The following is a 22,500-nucleotide window of genomic DNA, read 5'->3' as shown; positions in this document are numbered from 1 at the left end:
GAGAAATCGATCAGCTGGATTCTTCGATTTTTTGCAGATCAATGCTGCAAGAGCATCTGGGTTTGAGAATCCTTTAATTACGTCACAACTGAACTGAAATCGGTTGTTTGTTTTGTGCCGTTAGGTTTTTGTATCGTCTTCGATCTGCGGTGTGAAATCTGGGTCACTCGTCATTGTCCGACGGGCGCAATAGCCGAGTGGTTAAAGCGTTGGACTTTCAATCTGAGGGTCCTGGGATCGAATCTCGGTAACGGCGCCTGGTGGGTAAAGGGTGGAGATTTTTACGATCTCCCAGGTCAACATAGGTGCAGACATGTTTGTGCCTGAACCCCCTTCGTGTGTATTTGCGAGAAGAAGATCAAATACGCACGTTAAAGATCCTGTGATCCGTGTCTGCGTTCGGTGGGTTACGGAAACAAGAACATACCCAGCATGCACACACCGGAAAACGGAGTATGACTGCCTACATGGCGGGGTAAAAACGGTCATACACGTAGAATTAAAGGTTGTGTCCCAAGTACGTTAAATCTAAACAGCCACTACTAAACACCACTTAAGTGAGTCAGCAGCAGTGCAGGGTCTCCTCTGGTGTGTGGCCTCCTGCCGACCTTACGTTGATGGTACCATGCGGACTGCCGACACTGGGACTGCGACAGACGAACCCGGGTGTGGCTGTGTATGGGGGACTCGAAATGAGCGGCGTGGAAGTAATGCCAATGAAACGGAGAAGATGATAGGACAGGGAAAGAAAAGAAAAGACAGACAGAGAGAGAGAGAGTTAAAGTTAGATAGACGCTCTCCAGTTATATAGATATAGATGCTTTCCAATCATATAGACATAATTATTAGTAGTCATACATGCGGCGGCCATATTTCAGTTCTTGGAAGAAACTTCGCTGTTTGACCAAACAACAAAAAACAACAACAAAAACAACAACAAATCTCTCTTCCGTCCATCACGTGGTCTGATCACGTGGGTTGTCTGTTTCAGTTCGGGGGGTCGGAGGCCATCATCACGGCGCTGTCTGATGAGTTTCCCGTCCTCCGACGGCACCGCGAGCTGTTCGTGCTGGCTCTCTTCGTCCTCTACTTCTTCGTGGGGCTGGCCAGCTGTGCGGAGGTCAGTGTCACAACCACTCGGCCACAGACTACATCCTTGTCTGTACACACACACACACACACACTCTCTCTCTCTCTCTCTCTCTCTCTCTCTCTCTCTCTCTCTGTGTCATGCATCTGCCTAGCAGATATAGGCGTAAATAAAAAAAGAAAAGAAATGATAATGATTTCTGAAAAAGAAGAAGGGTATAACAAGAACCCAACTGGACGATTTAACAAAGATTTGAAAAAGTCAAACATTAACAGCGAAAAGGTTACAAGATTTCTTGCTGCATAAAAAAAAGTCATAACAACAACCCAACTGGACTGTTTAAAAATGTGTGTGTGTGTGTGTGTGTGTGTGTGTGTGTGTGCAATTTAATTTGCCTTTTGTTTTTTCAGGGTGGACTGTACGTGGTGAACCTGCTGGACCGTTTTGCTGCAGGCTACTCCATTCTCTTTGCCGTCTTCTTTGAAACCATAGCAGTCTCCTGGGCCTATGGTAAGTGAACTGGGTCAAAATGTTAATTTCTTTATTTCTTTTTTGTCTTTTCTTTCTTTCTTCCTGTCTTTCTTTATCTATCTATTTATTCATTTCTTACCACTAGGCGACCATTTCACACATATCTATGTAATGTATTTATCCAGGCGACCATTTCACACATATGTATGTAATGTATCCATTCAGGCAACGCTCAGATTATATCACAGATTGGCAAAAGCTAACAGTTTCAGTAGCTCAAGGAGGCGTCACTGCGTTCAGACAAATCCATATACGCTACACCACATCTGCCAAGCAGATACCTGACCAGCAGCGTAACCCAACGCGCTTAGTCAGGCCTTGAGAAAAAAAAAAGAAAAAAAGCTAACAACTTGGGCCAACAGCAAAGTGACAGCTGTACGATCAATGATTGTTTCCCCATTGCAATGGGAAGTCAGTTGCAGCTTAGTCTTTTGTGAAGGACTATCACTCTCAAACTAGGACTGGCTCTCAGTGCTGCAGCCTTGGGGGCTAGTTGGCCTTTGGGAACCAACCATCCCAAAGTCGATTGTCCAAAAACCGTCTTGGCCGAAAGAGTGGGGATGTAACTTGGGCAGGACATTCTCCACTGTAATCAAGTTCTAGCCCAGATAGTCTGGACAGCAGTTGCCTCCTCTGCTGTTCTGGACAGCTTGTATAGCCAGCTGAAGGAAGGCCACCGCGAACTTGGAAGACCCTGCAAGCGCTTCAAGGACACCTTGAAGACAAACCTCAAAGCCTGTGACATAGAAATCGCTTCCTGGGAAACTGATGCCCTTGACCGCTCTCGCTGGAGGATGCTGTGCTCTAGTGGCATAAAGACGTTTGAAAACAAGAGAACGCTGGCCATTAAGGAGAAGCGTGAGCGAAGGAAGCAGGGCTCAACTTCTGGAGACGTTTTCCCTTGCAACACCTGTGGGAAGTGCTGCGCATCCAGAATCGGCCTCTTCTCCCATATGAGGACACACTCCGACAGATAAGCCTGCCTGCCTACTCGTCCGTCGGTCCGACGAGAGACTCCATTAGGTCATTAGGTGTTCTGATGGTCATAGTCGGACACGACTGACATTCATACAGGCGACCATTTCACACATATGTATGTAATGTATTCAGTGAGGCAAATACTCCTCGTTTGAGAATCATAGTCCTTCACAAAAGACAGTTGGAACAGCAGTTGCCTTCTCTGTTGTTCTGATGGTCATATGAAGTCAGACACGACTATCATACAGGCGGTCATTTCACACATATTTTGTATTTGTATTTGTATTTCTTTTTATCACAACGGAATTCTCTGCGTGAAATTCGGGCTGCTCTACCCGGGGAGAGCGCGTCGCTACATTTTTTTTTTTTTCCTGCGTGCAGTTTTATTTGTTTTTTCCTACAGCAGTGGATTTTTCTACAGAATTTTGCTAGGAACAACCCTTTTGTTGCCGTAGGTTCCTTTACGTGCGCTAAGTGCACGCTGCGCACGGGACCTCGGTTTATCGTCTCATCCGATTGACTAATGTCCAGACCACCACTCAAGGTCTAGTGGAGGGGTTCGTACCAGCGCGCTCATATTCTCTCGCTTCCTAGGCGGACGCGTTACCTCTAGGCCATCACTCCATATGTATGCAATGTGTTCATTCAGTGAGCATGTGATGAACTTCAGGGTTGCCTCGCTTCTCTGAGGACCTGGAGGCCATGTTGGGTCGTAAACCAGGCCGTTACTGGATGCTGTGCTGGAAGTTTGTGGCTCCGGTCTTTCTGATGGTAGGTGAGGGGTATGTGGGGGGGTGGGGGGGGGACTGGAGGGGGTGGGGGATGGGGTAGGAGTGGGTTGAGGGGTGTGTGTGTGTGTGTGTGTGTGTTAGATAAATAGAGAGAGAATGAGAAAGTGTGTGTGTGTGTGTGTGTGCTAGATAAACAGAGAGAGAGAGAGAGAGAGAGAGAGTTTTCTGTAATTTTTGTTCAAGGGAGAACTATTTGAGGCGGATTATTTGTATTCAAATGGCAAGAATAGTTGTGTGTGTGTGTGTGTTTTCTGTAGTTTTTATCCAGGGGAGAACTATTTTAGGTGGATTATAATGTGTTCAAGTGGCAAAGGTAGTTGTGTGTGTGTGTGTGTATTTTTACATTTTACAGCTCAGCGCAGTTGAATATGTTTTACACGGAAAAGCGCTCTGTATATCAGTTTGTAGTTGTAGCAGTAGTAGTATCAATCAATCAAATCACTTTAATGTCCTCATAAAAAAAAAAATCGGTATTCTGGGTTACAAGACAGCGTGCGTTAGTACCAAAACACATTAGTAAAATAGAACTTTACGTACACAAAATGGTAAAAGTATAACCCACAATCAAGCCGTACAAAGAGACATAATATATATATTTTTTTTTTAACAGAAAAAGGTCAGTTCTTTTTCTCTCACATAAAACACTCCAACCTCCTCATCCTCTGCTTGTTCGCAGTTTCATCAATATGTAAGCATTCATTTAAGATGCAGGAAAAGTCCTGCTCCGCATTGTGTAATTCGGCTGAAGAGAATGAGTTACAACTTGTGTTTCTGTGTCCTGCATAATTATGTAGTGATATTAGAGAAGAATCTATTCCAAGAAAGCGGTGTTCCAAGTGCAGTTCGGTTGGGTACTTTTTTTTTTTTCTTTTTCATCATCCGACAAAGATATAGTGTGGAATTCATTACCGTACGTTTTTAAAGCGTTAAAAAGACGCGCGGTGCTTATAGTTAGTAATGTACTGTTTGATGAGAGGTGTTTTTTTGTTTCTTTGTATGATTACGATTGTAAATTAACAAATAATGAGGCCAGGAGATGAAATGATAAACAAATAGTAAAGAGTGGTAACTCTCTCCATTCACAAGGTACACGACTTCAAGTCAGTGCTGCTTACGCTACCGATTCAGCTAGCACACAGGTAAATAAAAGGTACATTGGAACAAACCCAGACACTTCCCCAAAAAGGAAGCGCCAGGCCTGTCCTTATACCGATCATTTGACATCTGCACACAGCAGCAAAGACAGAAGAAATGTGCAAACACAAATTAGCTTTTATTCAAGACTGGCATAGCCTCTTTAATCCTGAACAAGCCACGCAGAACACATGGACAATACAGAACAAACACATCGTTGCCTCGGTGGTTTACGATTGTAGCTTACTTGTTCAGGGGTGGGTTACATGAGTGAACTTAGCAGCGCTGAGTTTGCTTATCGCTTAAGAACGTTCCTAACTCCACGGTAAATTCCATTCACTTAGGAGCATTCTTAACTCCAAGCTAAGTTAATGCAAACCGGCTGTATACAAGTCCCTTCAGAATGGGCGGATGGTCTTCTGAATAAACAATCATTTTCATTATCATTTTCATTTCATTTCCACCCCTGCCTATCATAACGCACTGACTATGTCTTGTGTCTGCTTCCCCCTCACTCCCCCCCCCCCCCCCCAACCACCACCACCACCGCCATCACCCCACAACCAGTTCATCATCGTGTTTGGCCTGGTCAACTACACCCCACTGACCTACGACACGTACACGTACCCGGTGGGTGCCGGGGTGATCGGCTGGGCCATCGCCCTCTCCTCCATCCTCTGCATCCCGGGGTTCGCCCTGTATTCCCTGCTGATGGCTAAAGGGTCCCTCTCCAAGGTACTGATGACTGCTGTGGTGTGGTGTGGTGTGGTGGTGGTGTGGTGTGGTGTGGTGGTGTGGTGTGGTGTGGTGTCTCGGGATTCGCCCTGTATTCCCTGCTGATGGCTAAAGGGTCCCTCTCCAAGGTACTGATGACTGCTGTGGTGTGGTGTGGTGTGGTGTGGTGTGGTGTGGAGTGGTGTGGTGTGGTGTGGTGTGGTGTGGTGCGGTGTGGTCTGGTGTGGTGTCTCCGGGTTCGCCCTGTATTCCCTGCTGATGGCTAAAGGGTCCCTCTCCAAGGTACTGATGACTGGTGTGGTGTGGTGTGGTGTGGTGTGGTGTGGTGTGGTGTGGTGCGGTGCGGTGCGGTGTGGTGTGGTGTGGTGTGGTGTGGTGTGGTGTGGTGTGGTATGTTGTGGTGTGGTGTGGTGTATTGTGGTGTGGTGTGGAGTGGTGTTGTGTGGTGTGTGGTGTGGTGTGGTGTGGTGTGGTGTATTGTGGTGTGGTGTGGAGTGGTGTGGTGTGGTGTGGTATGTTGTGGTGTGGTGTGGTGGTGTGGTGTGGTGTGGTGTGGTGTGGTGTCTCGGGGTTCGCCCTGTATTCCCTGCTGATGGCTAAAGGGTCCCTGTCCAAGGTACTGATGACTGGTGTGGTGTGGTGTGGTGTGGTGTGGTGTGGTGTGGTGCGGTGCGGTGCGGTGTATTGTGGTGTGGTGTGGAGTGGTGTGGTGTGGTGTGGTATGTTGTGGTGTGGTGTGGAGTGGTGTGGTGTGGTGTGGTGAGGTGTGGTGTGGTGGTGTGGTGTGGTGTGGTGTGGTGTGGTGTCTCGGGGTTCGCCCTGTATTCCCTGCTGATGGCTAAAGGGTCCCTCTCCAAGGTACTGATGACTGCTGTGGTGTGGTGTGGTGTGCTGGTGGTGTTGTGTGGTGTGGTGATGTGGTGTGGTGTGGTGTGGTGTGGTGTGGCGTGGCGTGGTGTGGTGTGGTGTGCTGGTGGTGTTGTGTGGTGTGGTGATGTGGTGTGGTGTGGTGTGGTGTGGTGTGGTGTGGCGTGGCGTGGTGTGGTGTGGTGTGCTGGTGGTGTTGTGTGGTGTGGTGATGTGGTGTGGTGTGGTGTGGTGTGGTGTGGTGTGGCGTGGCGTGGTGTGGTGTGGTGTGGTGTGGTGTGGTGTGGTGTGGTGTGGTGTGGTGTGGAGTGGTGTTGTGTGGTGTGGTGGGGTGGGGTGTTGTGTGGCGCGGTGCGGTGCGGTGTGGTGTGGTGTTATGTGGTTTTATGTGGTGCTGTATTGAGTGTTGTATTGTGTTGTGGTGTGGTGTGGTGTGGTGTTTGGTGCGGTGTGGTGTGGAGTGGAGTTGAGTGGTGTTGTGTTGTGTTGTGTGGCGTGGTGTGGTGTGGTGTGGTATGGTGTGGAGTGGTGTGGTGTGGTGTGGTGTTTGGTGCGGTGTGGTGTGGTGTTGTGTGGTGTGGTGTTGTGTGGTGTGGTGTGGAGTTGAGTGGTGTTGTGTTGTGTTGTGTTGTGTTGTGTGGCGTGGTGTGGTGTGGTGTGGAGTGGTGTGGTGTTGTGTGGTGTGGTTGGGGTGGGGTGGTTTGGTGTGGTGTGGTGGTGTTTGGTGCGGTATTGTGTGATGCTGTGTGGTGTGGTTTGCGGTGGGGTGGTGTGGTGTGGTGAGATGAGGTGAGATGTTATGTGGTGTAGTGTGATGTATGGTGTGATGTTATATCGTGTGTGTGGATCTGTGAAGCGTGATGTCATGTGTAGTGTTGAATGGTGTGGAGTGGTGTGATGTTTCGTGATGTGAAATAGTGGTGATATAGTGGTGTGGTGTTTTGTGGTGTGCATTTTTTAAACGTCGATTTTGTACATTGTGCAGCGGAACTGAACATGTTTTGCATGGAAAGGCGCTTTGTAATTTATAGCAGCAGCAGTAGTAGTAATAGTTGTTGCTGTAGTTGTTGTTGTTGTTGTAGTAGTAGTCCATAAAATGTCTGTGCTATGTTTCAGCGTCTCTGCCACCTGATAGAGCCCCGCAACCGTCGAGAACTGAAGATACACAACGCTCGACACACAGTCCGTTTGAACGGAGGGGGTCAAGGAGCGTACGTCTGAACAGGCACATGACGCACGTGCTCTCTCTTTTCTCGCTCTCTCCACACCCCCCCCCCCAGCCCCCCTACCACCACCACCACCCCACCCCCACTCGTCCTGCATATCACTTTATTTCCTGACGTCCATCTCACCCCCACCCCCACCCCCCGCTCCCCTGACAGGGGCAGTTCTGAGTGACCGCACGCTGTGTGGAGTGTGACCAGAGAGGTGACTGTGACTTCTTCTTGGTGGACACACACACACCCTTCATTCAGTTGATTCTCTCTGGTGGTTTTTCCTCTTCTTTTCTTTTCTTTTCTTTTTATTATCTCCCCTGGCCCTGTGGGGGCGGGGGGGTGTGGGGGTGGGGGGGGAGGCTGAGCTTTTACTGGCTTCATGCACATCACTGTTACACGTTTCACCCTCCTTTGAAACTGAAACCTAAACAAACATCGCTTGCAATAAAAAGTCTGTAGGTGTAGAATAAGCTGAACGCAACCTTCGCGGAGACTTCTGAAGACATCGATCAACGTGGATGTGACTTAGTTACGGGGTGGATGGAAAAAGAAAAACTTTGCGGAGCACAGTGACTTAAAAGTACGGCTGGTACTGGAACTCATCGCATTGAGGAAACAACACCACTTTGGGACAGCTTGATATTAGTGAAATAACTGCAACAAGTGGAACAACTGTCATCACATCAATGAAATAACACCACTTTGCGACAGCTGTCGTCACTTAAGTGAAATAACACTGTTTTGGGACAGCTATACATTAGCGAAATATCACCACCTTGGGACAGCTTGATATATATGAACTAACACCACTTTGGGACAGCTATCTATTAGCGAAATAACACCATTTTGTGACAGCTTGATATCAGTGAAATAACACCACTTTGTGACAGCTTGATATCAGTGAAATAACACCACTTTGTGACAGCTTGATATCAGTGAAATAACACCATTTTGTCACAGCTTGATATCAGTGAAATAACACCACTTTGTGACAGCTTGATATCAGTGAAATAACACCATTTTGTCACAGCTTGATATCAGTGAAATAACACCACTTTGTGACAGCTTGATATCAGTGAAATAACACCACTTTGTGACAGCTTGATATCAGTGACGTAACACCAGTTTGTGACAGCTTGATATCAGTGACGTAACACCACTTTGAGACAGCTTGATATCAGTGAAGTAACACCACTTTGAGACAGCTTGATATCAGTGACGTAACACCACTTTGTGACAGCTTGATATCAGTGAAATAACACCACTTTGTGACAGCTTGATATCAGTGAAATAACACAACTTTGGGACAACTTGATATGAGTGAAATAACACCACTTTGTGACAACTTGATATCTGTGAAAACACACCATTTTGGAACAGCTATGTATCAGTGAAACAACATCACTTTGGGACAGCTTGATATCAGTGAAATAACATCACTTTGTGACAGCTTGACATGAGTGAAATAACACCACTTTGAGACAGCTTGATATCAGTAAAATAACATCACTTTGTGACAGCTTGATATCAGTGAAATAACACCACTTTGAGACAGCTTGATATCAGTGAAACAACATCACTTTGAGACAGCTTGATATGAGTGAAATAACACCACTTTATGACAGCTTGATATGAGTGAAATAACACCAGTTTGTGACAGCTTGATATGAGTGAAATAACACCACTTTGTGACAGCTTGATATGAGTGAAATAACACCACTTTGTGACAGCTTGATATCAGTGAAATTTCACCACTTTGGGACAGTTTGATATCAGTGAAGTAACACCACTTTGAGACAGCTTGATATCAGTGAAAAAACACCACTTTGTGACAGCTTGATATCAGTGAAATTTCACCACTTTGGGACAGCTTGATGTAAGTGAAGTAACACCAGTTTGTGACAACTTGACACCACTTTGGGACAGCTGTCATCATATTGAAATAGCACAACGTTTGGGACAACTGTCACCACATTAATTGAAATAACACCACTTTTATGACAACTTGATATTCACAGCGGACATCACTTTTTGTCGACTGCAGCCTAGAATGGCCATCGCGGTTGGCTGGATGGAGTAGCGGCTGCAGTTACTTTTCTGTTACATTGGAGGCATTCTCCAGAACTTGCAGAGAAGCCGTTACCAGGAAATGTTGGTCACTTTCTTCTGATCACAAGGGGGGTAAATTGAATCAGATATCGAGTATCGAGGTAGCCGATGAGTTGCATATCCTCAAGCCCCCACACCGGTCCCCCTACCCTCCACCCCCTTCCCTCTTTATGCCCATTGAGTGAGGTTTGTTGTGTCAAGGTAGAGAGTTCCAGGGAAACGTCCCGCGTGGCTGTCACGTGCCACGGCCTCAGCGATCACGTGATCCGTCGGGTACCTTCAGCAATAATGATGTGACCGTGTCCACTACTGTTGATGTGTCCGGTGTGTGTGTGTGTGTGTGTGTGTGTGTGTGTGTGTTTCCGGTGTGTGTGTGTGTGTGTGTGTGTGTGTGTGGTGTCAGTGGGATGAATGTGTACATGTGTTAGCTGGGAAAGTAACATTGTATTGGTAACGGCTGTTATTGTGTGTGGGTGTTTCGTTTGTTTATTGTTGTTTTGGGTGGGTGGTAGTAGTGGTGGTGGTGGTGGTGGTGTGTGTGTGTGTGTGTGTGTTTAATTTTGATCGTGCACGCGGTGGCTAAATCCTTTGTGTGTGTCGACCTCTAGTCCGAGGCTGGTTTGGACAGTAGGAGTTGTTGTTGTTGTTTTTGTGTGTGTGTTTGTTTGTTTTTTACTCCAGCCTGTCATATCTAACTGTCTGGCATACGTGTATAGTATACGCGGCAATACCCAAACTGGATCGATTTGTTATAAAATAAAATAAATTTAAAAAAAAAAGAAAAAAGAAAAAAAAGGACTTAGTCTTCAGATTAGCAGTGTACAGGACATATTTACATCTTCAAATCTGTCGTATCAAACAAGTATCATTCAAACAGATCTCTTATGTGTCTTTTTTGTTGTTGTTGTTGTTGCTGTTGTTTTGTTGTTGTTTTTGTGTGTGTGTTTTTGTTGTTGTTGTTGTTTTTATGGAGTATATATGCTTTCCAGGTGGGTCTGCCATATCAGCCACTGACCAGGATCGGTTATGATAGAGTTAATGATTTCAGGACTGGTTTCACCGAGCGTGCGTAATACCGTCGGTATAGCTACTCAACGTGTCAATGTTATCACAGAACAGATAAGCGGGTGTACGTGTGATGATCTTTTATCAGTGCTACGCCTTAGACGGTTGCCTTTTTTTTTAATGGAATATATTGACAAAGTGGAGTGATGGCCTAGAGGTAACGCGTCCGCTTAGGAAGCGAGAGAATCTGAGCACGCTGGTTCGAATCACGTCTCACCCGCCGATATTTTCTCCCCCTCCACTAGACCTTGGGTGGTGGTCTGGACGCTAGTCATTCGAATGAGACGATAAACCGAGGTCCCGTGTGCATCATGTACTTAGCGCACGAAAAAGAACTCACGGCAACAAAAGGGTTGTTCTTGGCAAAATTCTGTAGAAAACTCCACTTCGATAGGAAAAACAAATAAAACAGCACGCAAGGGGAAAAAAAAAAAGGGTGGCGCTCTCAGTATAGCGACGCGCTCTCTCTGGGGAAAGCAGCCCGAATTTCACACAGAGAAATCTGTTATGATAAAAAGAAATACAAATACAAAAACGTAGTTGTGGTTTTGCTGTCAGAGATTTATCAGATCAAATCAAAACGTTTAAACGTGATCTTCGAGCTTCAGAAAATACTTCTTGAGCTCGAAGATAATGTTTGAAATTTTTAATTTCACACCCAGACGGACAGACAGACAGAGAGACAGACACATGAGCACCCCCCCACCCCCCTCCACCCCACTCTCTCTCTCTCTCAAACACACGCACACACAGTACTATTTGATGCTGCTCCAACATGACTTTGCAGGCAGAAGAAACTGGGTGAGTCGTGTTAGATCCATTTCATGTTCACAAGGATTTGGCCATGTGTGGGAAATGCAAAATGTTGGTGACATTTCACAGTTCATCAATACATTCAAATCTCGTCTTTGTGATTCATATCGTCAGAACTGGCATGACTCACTCGTTTCCCATTCAGATTATCTGAACCTTCATTCCGAGATTTGTATGGCAAATTACGTTGGTCTTTTTTATGTCTTATGAATATCGTCATCTACTTTGCCTTTTACGGTGCAACAAATTACCATTGAATGGCATTTCTCGCTTTGGGTAACCATTATTGAACCCATTCTGTGACCAGTGTGACAGACACGAAATTGAAGACGTATGTCATTATTTTGCTTGTCTGTTGAAGATATGTGTAGCCGTGTACCCGAGTAGTATATAGGGGGATGGTACAAAAGTGTAAGCACAACAAATATAATATTGCAGTGAACGATATAGAGACTTGATTTAATAGATGATTAGGGAATAGGTTTAGAATGGGCTTTGCATCAAACCGCGAATGGCGTCACACATTCTGCGCGAGCCGATGAGGCCAACAAGTTAGTTGTGAAAACGGCGTCTGCTATAGCCCGTGTGTGAAGCAGTTTTTGAAGCAAGCAGAGCGCTTGGTTATTTATGAATCATTACGTAAAAGAAATATATATTCCCCTCTATTATTACAGATTCCCTTCAAATATTAAAGTCCAGTTGCTCTGTTCAAACCTGTCGGATACTAGCATCATCAAAATAGGAATTTACATTAACGAATGCCTAAAGATCAGATCTGTATAACTGTAGTGTCACTTCCAACAATTTTGCAAAAAGCATACTTATATGTATTGTGCGTGCTTGAATACCAGATCACCCGGAATGTCCCATGGTTGCTATTGTCTACCCCTTTGTTCATATGGGTCTAATGGCCTTTAAAACTGAATAAATATTTTTGTATTTACACACACACACACACACACACACACACACACACACACACACACACACACACAGGTTAAAAAAAAAGAGTGAAATTCGCGCACGCTCGTCATCCAGCAATAGTGCGGGCAGTCTTTGGCAGTACGTGTTTAAACCACCGTTGACCACCCTGACGTGGTCAGTGAGTGACCGTCAGAGAGCTTGGACAGCATGCACTTAGTCGTAGAACGCAGTGGCTATTCCCCCCCCCCCCCCCCCCCACCCCTCCCGATGATCTTCTTCTTCTTCTTTCCGTTTCACGACCAACATCGACTTGCCGATGACTCTGTCGTGGTTCATGCATGCTGGGTATTTTCGTGTCTCCATAACCCACCGAACACTGACATGGGTTACAGGATCTTTAACGTGCGTATTTGATTTTCTGCGTACACACGAAGGAGGTTCAGGCACTAGCAGGTCTGCACATATGTTGACCTGGGAGATCGTAAAAATCTCCACCCTTTACCCACCAGGCGCCGTTACCGTGATTCGAACCCGGGACTCTCAGATTGAAACTCCAACGCTTAAACCACTCGGCTATTGCGCCGTCAACATCGGGTCAACATGTTCCGGAAAACGCTATTCCCCCGACGGCTCTCTATAAGCCAATCACATAGCACGTTTAACTCTGTTCGACCAATCACAGAGCATCTCGTAAAAAAATTCACTTTTTGTTGTTGTTGTTGTTGTTTGTTATAGTTGTATTTGTTTTGTTTTGTTCTGTCTTTGGTGTTCTGATCGAAAGCATCGTTTAAGACAGAGCTCTTTGAAGGAGCTAGTTTTCCCAACTACGAATGTTAGGGTCGTATGGGTGGGTCTAATAACAACCTATTGGCATTTCGCCCACGAGGTCAAGTTGTTCGTGGCTGTGGTCTTTTCCATGGACAGTGGTGTGATCGAGGCGTTGGTCATGTTAAGGTTAGGTTTGGTAGGCAATTATAACGCGCCTTCCTGGCCGTCGGCGGTATTCGATATAATTGACTCACCCGAATGATCATCGTTCGTCATAGAATGCGGGTAGCTCGATGCGCAAGAACTGAGGTTTCTATCTTGTTCTCGACGCTCATACGCATGTTTTTTTTTTTGTTTTTTTTTTTGTTTTTTTTTTCTTTCGGATACAGTTTCGGGTAGTCTGTATATAATGGTGTGTGTTTCAGGTGGTCTGTAAATTATGATACGCGCGCGCGCGCGTGTGTATGTGTGTGTGTGTGTGTGTCTGTGTCTGTGTCTGTATGTGTCTGTGTCTGTGTGTGTCTGTGTCTGTGTCTGTATGTGCGTGTCTGTGTGTCTGTTGAGACCTGCCAAGCCTCTGTTCCTGTGGCTGTGTCTGTTTCACACACACACACACACACACACACACACACACACACACACACACACACACACACACCTCCTACTTCTTTCTGGTCCACATCAATTTTCAAGAGCAATACTTGCTGGTAGTAGATATAACTGTTGTGTGTGGTTGATCTGTGATGTATAGGTAACATATATTTGATGCAGAATTTATCAGTGGTCTGTGATGTATAGTTAACGTATATTCAAATGATACAGAATCCACTGATGTTCTGTGATGTACAGGTAATGCATGTCTGATGCAGAAATTATTGATGGTATGTTGTTAAGTCTGGAATCGTCCAGTGTTTTGTGTTTTGTTTTTTGGATTTTTTTTTTTTTTTTTTATAGACTACTGGTTTGTTTGTCTTTTTATTTTGTTTACGTCTTTTTCTTTTTTGTTTACGTACTTATAAGAACTGTTGTTTTTTGTTTACGTACTTATATGAACTGAACGTGTTTCACAGAACAACTGACATTCGGATATTGTGTGCTAGTGATGTTCATACTCCTTCTTTTCTATTGCTCTTATGTTTTTGTTTTGTTGTTGTTGTTGTTGTTGTTGTTGTTGTTCTTTGTTTTTTTCCCTTCGTCATTTGTCTTTTTGGTTCCGGTATGTGTAGACATTTATTTTAACGTTTTCAAGCCGACATATCCCAGTTTTATCTGTTTATTTGACAATCTTGTTGAGTTGTGTTTTTCTGCGCCAGCGAGATTCGAGTTTACTTTGGGGATATTTTTGGACATATTTTGCTAAGTAGGGTTTAGGTCATGACATGAATGTGAATGTTTTTTTGTTTGCTTGTTTGTTTTTGCACAACACCCATTTCCATTTTTCTCTGGGGGAAATCAATGTTTTTAACTTTAATTTGAATGCGAAGTTGTCTTAGAAGTACGTTTTTGATATGATCGTTTTGATGTTGTTGTTGTCGTTGTTGTTTGTTGTTGTTGTTGTTTTTAACTCTTTTTCAATGTCTTGACATGGTTTGAGTTTATTTTTACATGGCTTCAGTGAGACGTGAGTGAGTGAATTCGTGATTTTGAAGTTGTTTTAATGAATCAAACTTTTAATTCTTTCCATCTTTCCATACGAACGGCGAAAGAGACGACGTTAACAGCGTTTCACCCCAATTACCATCATCAAAATATTGCAAGCGGAAGGCTCTTATACTGAAGACGTGAATGTTCACAAAGAATACCACAATTCTGACGACGGAAGCTAAAGGTTGGGTCATTCAGACACCCACTGGACATCCGAGGGGTCTGTGTAGAGGAGAAGAGAGGACTGGCCGTACTGAGTGAGTTAAACACTATAAGTTCGTTTTCTCTTTAGCTGGTCTGGTCAGGTTTTAAGAACTGACATGACGGGTGGTCGGCCCTGAAACCGTGGCCATTTTGTTAGGTGTTGGGCTGGGCCGGAAGCGACATGGTTTGATTTGTTTTGTGTTTTTGACATGCATGCATTCTGATACTCTGGTGAGGAATACAGAAGGGTGGAAAGCTGGAGGGATGTCGGGCTGCAGTGTAACAATGCCTGTAATGTTCCGCCCACAGGAGTTCTTCTTCTTCTGCGTTCATGGGCTGCAACTCCCACGTTCATTCGTAAGTACACGAGTGGGCTTTTACGTGCATGACCGTTTTTTGCTCCGCCATGTAGGCAGCCATACTCCGTTTTCATTCACAAAAGATACCCTGCCTTTCTTTCATTAGCAGATGATAGCGTGTCTTTCTTTCACTTACAGAAGACAGCGTGTCTTTTTTTTTTTCATTTGCAAAAAGACATCCTGCTCTTGTTTTATTCACAAAAGATAGCGTGTCTTTCTTTCATTCACAGAAGATAGCGTGTCTTTCTTTCCTTCGCAGAAGATAGCGTGTCTCAAGACAACGTGTCTTTCTTTCATTCACAAAAGATTACGTGTCTTTGTTTCTTTCACAAGGCTCACAAACGTGTGCAGATTCGGGCATCACAAAGCGTTCTTTGTTTGTGTCTTTGTTTGCTTCATTTACACTACCTTCATCGTTGCAGGCAAATTAAGTTAACCAGAGTTTTCAGTTTTTCAGTTTCGCTCTCTAAAGGAGGTGTCACTGCGTTCAGACAAATCCATATACGCTGCACCACATCTGCTAGGCTGATGCCTGACAGCAGCGTAACCCAACACGCTTGTCAGGCCTTGAGTGCATGCTTGTATATTTGTGTGCTTATATATTTGTGTACCTATCAGAATTGATTTCTTTTTACATCATTTTGCCAGAAGACAACATTCTCGTTGCCATGGATTCTTTTTCAGTGCGCCAAGTGCGTGCTACACAAGCGACCTCGGTTAATCATCTCATCCAAAAGACAAGACGCTCAGTTTGATTTTTCAGTCAAATTTGGGAGAAAGGGCGAGAGCGGGATTCGAACTTAGAACCTCACGGACTCTCTGCATTGGCAGCTGAGCGTCTTACCCATTCTACCACCTTCCTCCTGAAGTTGGTTAACTAGAACGAGCAACGATGTTGTTATTCGACAGCCTTTTTAGATAAGTTCTAGGACGTTTCCTTTTCTCTCCAGCCCCATCACTCCTCCTACTTGCGTTGCGTCAGAACTGCTTGTGGTAACATCGCTACTTCATAAGGATAAAAGTAATGTTGAAAAAAAAGAGAGAATAAAATAACAGCAAATATCGTGGATCATAAGATGTATCGAAATCAGTACCAGGTTTGGAAGGGCAGGGAGTGGGGTGGGTGGGGGGGTGGAGATTGGGGGAGGGGGGGCATGAAAGGAAACCCTAATGTTTTCAGACTGAAAGACTGACAATGCTACACGCGATTTAAGATGTACCGTTTATGGTGGCGGTATTTATCTGTGACTGAAGATAACCGGAATATGGCGGAAAACGAAGAAGAATTCGAGGAGAAGAAAAAACGAAGCAACGGAGAAAATTGGTATGTGTGTAAGGGGGGTGGGGTGGATGGAGGGGGGGAGGGGGTACGGGAGAGTGAGTGGAGATTTCAGTCTGGCGTGGTGTCTTTCTGTCAGACTGCAGTTTCTGTGAGAAGGAGGGGAAAGGGGTGGGAAAGAAATCCCGAACCGAACCCCTTCAAAGATTTCATTTTTTTCTCTCTCCACTGGAATTCACGATTTTCCCCGCATCATCATCTTTCTTCTTATCACCGTGGTCATTCTCTTCTGTTCGTCACGATTTTTTGGGGGGAGCGGGGGGGAGGGAGGGGGGCGGTGGGGGGCTCGGTTCTTTCTTTGTGCTTTCTTAATACGTGGCTGAGAATCGTTCACGAATGAGGATAACCTTGTACGTGTCCTGTAGAGTACAGTTGTGGTATCTCTACACGCCATTTGTGGACAATTGCTGGACCATGGTCATGGGCTTGAGAGAAAGAAGAGCTCCTCCACAAGACGCTGTGGATGGATTTGCCACGCGCTCCGCAAGCCTGCATCCAGAGCCACAAGGCAGGCCCTCCCCTGGAACCAGCAGGGGAAGAAGGAAGGGAGAGTGGGTAAGAAAAACCTGGTACTGTGACCTGGAGGTGGACATGAAGAGGACAGGCTGTACACCAGGGGCTGTATTCAAGAGAACATCGTGCCTGAGGGTAAATGTGCACCTGTGGGTAATCTGCCTGAGGCAAGGCAAACTGCCGGAGGGAAAGCATATCCAGTATTCATGAACAAGAGTCTACCTGCGTGTCTACAAACCCGAAGGCAATTTACCCTTACTACCTGCCAAGGGTGACTGCCCACGAAGCAGAGGTAAATATGGAGGATCCTTTTGCAGCATTTTTTCTTTCTTTTTTTTTAAAGGGAAAACAGGCGTGCTTTACGGATAGTACGTGTTTTGCAAACTCTCTCGACAATGTTCCGAGCTGTGGTGCGATGAGAAGTGAAACTGAGAACATGCACAGATGGGGAGTCTAGGGATTAACAAAAAAAAACAAAAAAACGATGGGTTAGCTGTCTGAGCGAACTGCGTGTGTCTTGAACACGAAGGTAACTTATCCTTCAAGGTAAACTGTACCCGTGGGTCCCAACCAGTCAAAGATAACTTGCCTGAAGGCAAAATGAATTTTTGTCTTGAATAGTGCCCCAGGACAGCTGTTGGAGTTACTGGCACAGGACTGGGATTGCTGGAAATGCACGGCGTTTTGTCAGGGGTGGGGGAGGTGGGGGGGTGGGGTGCGTGGGGGGGGGGGGGGGGGGGTTGTTGAGAGAAAAAAGGGTCAACTGTTAACAGACAACTGGTGGTCCTTGTTCTTGTATGTTGAAGAGTAGTGTATATGCGTTACATGAAGCGGTAGTTTGTAGATAATGTCCTTGTTTTGTCTTTTTCTGTAGTCTGGATGTGCCGTTTAGAACGGTTTAAAAAAATAATAAAAAAAAGTCTCAGTGTTGTTCACGCCTTTAGAGTCTGTACAAACTGTTTGTAAGAATTGTACAGTTGATTCTGAATCGGTGCGAAATTCACGCGCTAAGGTTCAAGCTCTGAAAACGGCTGTGATGTTCAAATGGTGTGTTGATTCTCAGACGGCTTGGTTTTGTTTGGCAATATCCACATTTCTTCCCTTCCGCTCTTCTCTTTGACTGACGGAGTGAATATCCACGCCTTGGTGTGTACACTACCTCATTCCGTCTGGAGGGGAAAAAATTGTGGAAATTGCCTTTTGTTGTTGTATTGTCTCTTGAACGTTTGGCGATCGACCGAAAGGCCTGTGGTATTTGAAAGCCTGACGAATTCAACAACTGTTGTGAGGTGGTTTTTAGATATGTATGTATTAGTGCCTCCTAGGTAGATTTTGTACTGATCTTTGTGTCCCCAAGGCTGTATTGATGATGTCAGTAAACTGTGTTGATGTTGTTCAAAATCGGTGTGCTCCTTGTGTGTGTGTGTGTGTGTGTGTGTGTGTGTGTGTGTGTGTGTGCCCTGTTGTCTCCTGATGTGTGTGTGTGTGCCCTGTTGTCTCCTGATGTGTGTGTGTGTGTGTGTGTGTGTGTGTGTGTGTGTGTGTGTGTAGTTCATGCCTGTGGAAGAGTGTCCACGCAAGAAGTGTGATATTCTATCTCTTTAGCTGAATCATGGGCAAGTTGATGTTGGTCGTGTAACTGAAAGAAGAAAGAAGATGGATTTTTTTTTCTTCAGATTACAGGGCATCGACACATGGCAACAGGAGACAACAAGACGCACACACACACACACACACACACACACACACACACACACGTACACACACACACACACACACACACACACACACACACTTGAAAACTCTACTCCCAATCCATGGTCTTTCGGTATCGAGTTCTGTACAGTACAAACTGCGAAACAAAACGAAGAAGAAAAAAAAAAGGAAAGAAAAAGAACAGGAAACAAACAAAAACGAAAATAGTCCAAAGGAAAACTTTATTCGTTTCCAAAAAAACAAAAACAGAAAACACCCACTTCCAGGGCCACACACAGTCAATAGAAATCACTCTCTTATCTAATTCAAATGTCCGTAAATGAGAGAAACAATGAATTATGCATATGTGGGAGAATCAAACGAAAAGAGAGTGAGTGAGTTCCCAAGAGAGAGAGAGAGGGGGGGATGGTGCGGGGGTGGATAGGGGGGTGGGGGGAGGGAGTGGGGGGGAGTAAGGAGGGTAGAGAGACAGAGAGAAACAACTAGGCCTATAACTGGCATTGTCATTGATGACATCAGAAAAAAAAGAAATAAAAACAGCAAAAAACAACAACAACAACAACAAAAAACAACAACAAAAAACTTAAGGCAAAGAATCGAATGTGACTCTGTGTGTGTGTGTGTGTGTGTGTGTGTGTGTGTGTGTGTGTGTGTGTGTGTGTGAGATTAAAAAAAAATATATATATATATATATCGGAAAAAGCAGCAAAGAGTAATCATTTCTCAAGAAGAAAGCAAGGAAACTCTTAATTCTTGTTTAGAAAGGGGAAGGAATATAAGAGAATTTTATTTTTTCGATGAAGACGGGATAAGAAACTTGTCAACAAAAAAGAAAAAAGAAAAAAAAAAGACATACTCCAAGGACTGTACGCTGCATCCCCTACCCTCCACACCCACCCACCCTACCATAGACCCCCACCCAGGAAAATAGTTTCTCCTTTTCGTTAAACAGGAAGTGCAAACGGCCGCATGGAAACGTGGTAACATCTCTGTACAATGTACCCACATGTACAGCAACCCAAAATGTGATCCCAGTAAAACACACACACACACACGCTCACACACACACACACACACACACACACACACACACACACACACACACACACACACACACAGCACATAGAAATCCATTCAGATAAGCACGTCAACTGCTTTCAGCTGGTCCGTCGAAGAAGACCAACAAAAAAACAAGACACAAAATATTGTTTCCTCGTACAGTTGATTTATTTCTGCTAGCTTATTCGTTTTGACAGTTGTTCAGTTTTTACCCATTATGATGCTGAGTTTTATAATCGTATTTCTTTAAAAACTGAAAGAAAACATAAGGAATGAATTGATGAGTGTGTGAACAAACAAAAATAAATAGATAAACAAATAAATAAAACCTCACCGCACACTTTTAAAACAGAACGTGGATTACGTATATATATATATATATATATATATATATATATATATATATATATATATATATATATATATATATATATAAAAGATAATTTGGTTGGCATTAAGACTCTCTCTCTCTCTCTCTCTCTCTCTCTCTCTCTCACACACACACACACACACACACACACACACACACACACACACACACACACAAGCACATAGAAATCCATTCAGATAAGCACGTTAACTGCTTTCAGCTGGTCCATCGAAGAAGAAGACCAACAAAAAAAACAAGGCATACAAAATACTGTTATTGTTTCCTCGTACAGTTGATTTACTTCTGCTAGTTTATTCGTTTTGACAGCTGTTCAGTTTTACACATTATAATGCTGGGTTTTATAATCGTATTTCTTTAAAAACTGAAAGAAAACATAAGAAATGAATTGATGAGTGTGTGAACAAACAAAAATAAATAAATAAATAAATAAAACCTCACCGCACACTTTTAAAACAAAACATGGATTACGAACAGTTATATATATATATATATATATATATATATATATATATATAAGATCATTTTGTTGGCATGAAGACTCTCTCTCTCTCTCTCTCTCTCTCTCTCTCTCTCTCTCTCTCTCACACACACACACACACACACACACGCACGTACGCACACTGAATCCATCCAAACCGTCCCGTTCAGAGGGGAATGCAAGTTTTAAGTTTCTAAAGGTGGCATCCCTGAGTTAGGACAAATCCATACACGCTACACCACATCTGCAAGCCAGATGCCTGACCAGCAGCACAACGCTTAGTCAGGTCTTGAGTGCATGCATATTATAATATTTGCACCTATTAGGAGTGGATTTCTTCTACAGAATTTTTGATTATATTATTATTATTTATATAGTTACATATATATATATATATATATATATAATTATATATATATATATATATATATTTTTTTTTTTTTTTTTTTTTTTTTTGTTTTTTTGTACGCCTATAGTTGACTTCATCAAGTTTTTGCGCCTTATACATATTATTATTATTAGTCGTAGTTCTTTTTTTATGTATTTTTCTATTATTATTATTTCATTTTATTTTTATGTTATTTTATTTTATTTTATTTTTTCTCAAGGCCTGACTAAGCGCGTTAGGTTACGCTGCTGGTCAGGCATCTGCTTGGCAGATGTGGTGTAGCGTATATGGATTTGTCCGAACGCAGTGACGCCTCCTTGAGCTACTGAAACTGAAACTGAGAACCGGGACGGATTGGAATCCAGCAAAAACCCTCACGGACACTGCTGTATTGGCAGGTAAGTGTCTTTAACCTCTCTGCCACCTTGCCCCCTCTCGCTCCCCCTGATCCTCTAAAGGGAAGGGAAGGCACAAGTGAACGCCACCGTCACCGCCTTCAGCTCAGAGCGGCAGCACCGTTCCCCTCCACCACCACCACTACCACTACCACCACCCACCACCCCATCCCCATCTCCATCAGCTGCTGCAGTATTAGCGGAGCTCGTGCAGTGCAGCACGGACACGGTGCGCGTGACCGGAAGACACGGGTAGGATCCGGGTACCCTGCTCCGGCCGTCGGGTGCCGTCATGAGGCAGTGGGCCCCGCACGTCAGCCGAGCCTGCAGCAGCACACCCGGGTAGCTGCTGCTGCTGCTGCTGCTGCTGCTGCTGCTACCCGTACCCGGACCCGACGGCTGGGTGGTGGTGGTGGGTAGCTCTTCGTAATGCCAGGGACAGGAAGAGAGCTGGTTGATGGGAACTGTTGCGGGAATTCCCGAAATCGACTGCTGCTGTTGCTGGTTGTGGTAGGGGTTGAAGTGGCACACGCTGCGATCCACCTCACCGGAATCCTCCTCCTCCTCCGGGAGAGATCTCCTCCTCACGCTCCTCCTCCTCCTCTTCCTGTTCCTCCCGACTGCAGCGCCGCCTGTGTCGTGGTGGTCGGCCCTGGTGATGGTGGCGTTCAGCAGCTGTCGGGTGACGGACCGCAGCTGCTCCTCCTCCTCCGGGGACAGGCCGCACAGGTAATCGGCGGCGGCGTTGGTGACGTCAGAGGTCCATGACGTCACAAAGAGGATGAGGAGAAGCGAGGCGGCGGCTGTTGTTGTTGTTGTTGTCGCTGCTGGTTGGAAGGGCAGCAAGGCACTCTGAGAGGTGACCTGCGGTAGAATGATGATGATGATAATGATAATAATAATCGACAGGAAAAACAAATAAAACTGCACGCAGGGAAAAAAAAGAAAAAAAAAGGGTGGCGCTGTAGTGTAGCGGCGCGCTCTCCCTGGGG

General features: G+C 44.8%; 2 protein-coding genes across 2 annotated transcripts in view; one reads left to right on the top strand and one right to left on the bottom strand.

Annotated features, from left to right (window-relative positions):
* The window catches only part of LOC143275082 (sodium-dependent dopamine transporter-like), a 39,624-nt gene extending 32,277 nt beyond the window's left edge, over nt 1-7,347 (top strand). Inside the window, exons 9-13 of the mRNA XM_076579149.1 lie at nt 992-1,120; nt 1,501-1,600; nt 3,270-3,370; nt 5,092-5,259; nt 7,243-7,347. Of these exons, the coding sequence (XP_076435264.1) occupies nt 992-1,120; nt 1,501-1,600; nt 3,270-3,370; nt 5,092-5,259; nt 7,243-7,347 (603 nt within the window). The remainder of the gene's footprint in view (nt 1-991; nt 1,121-1,500; nt 1,601-3,269; nt 3,371-5,091; nt 5,260-7,242) is intronic.
* A 13,979-nt stretch (nt 7,348-21,326) lies between these two features.
* Nucleotides 21,327-22,500, bottom strand: part of LOC143274979 (uncharacterized) — a 1,626-nt gene continuing 452 nt past the window's right edge. Inside the window, exon 2 of the mRNA XM_076579009.1 lies at nt 21,327-22,372. Within this exon, the coding sequence (XP_076435124.1) occupies nt 21,566-22,372 (807 nt within the window). The 3' untranslated portion in view covers nt 21,327-21,565. The remainder of the gene's footprint in view (nt 22,373-22,500) is intronic.

The sequence above is a fragment of the Babylonia areolata genome, chromosome 29, assembly GCF_041734735.1.
Source record: "Babylonia areolata isolate BAREFJ2019XMU chromosome 29, ASM4173473v1, whole genome shotgun sequence".
In the NCBI taxonomy this organism is placed as follows: domain Eukaryota; kingdom Metazoa; phylum Mollusca; class Gastropoda; order Neogastropoda; family Buccinidae; genus Babylonia; species Babylonia areolata.
The sequence above is the reverse complement of the archived record's forward strand: the minus strand, read 5'-3'. Positions and strand labels throughout refer to the sequence as shown.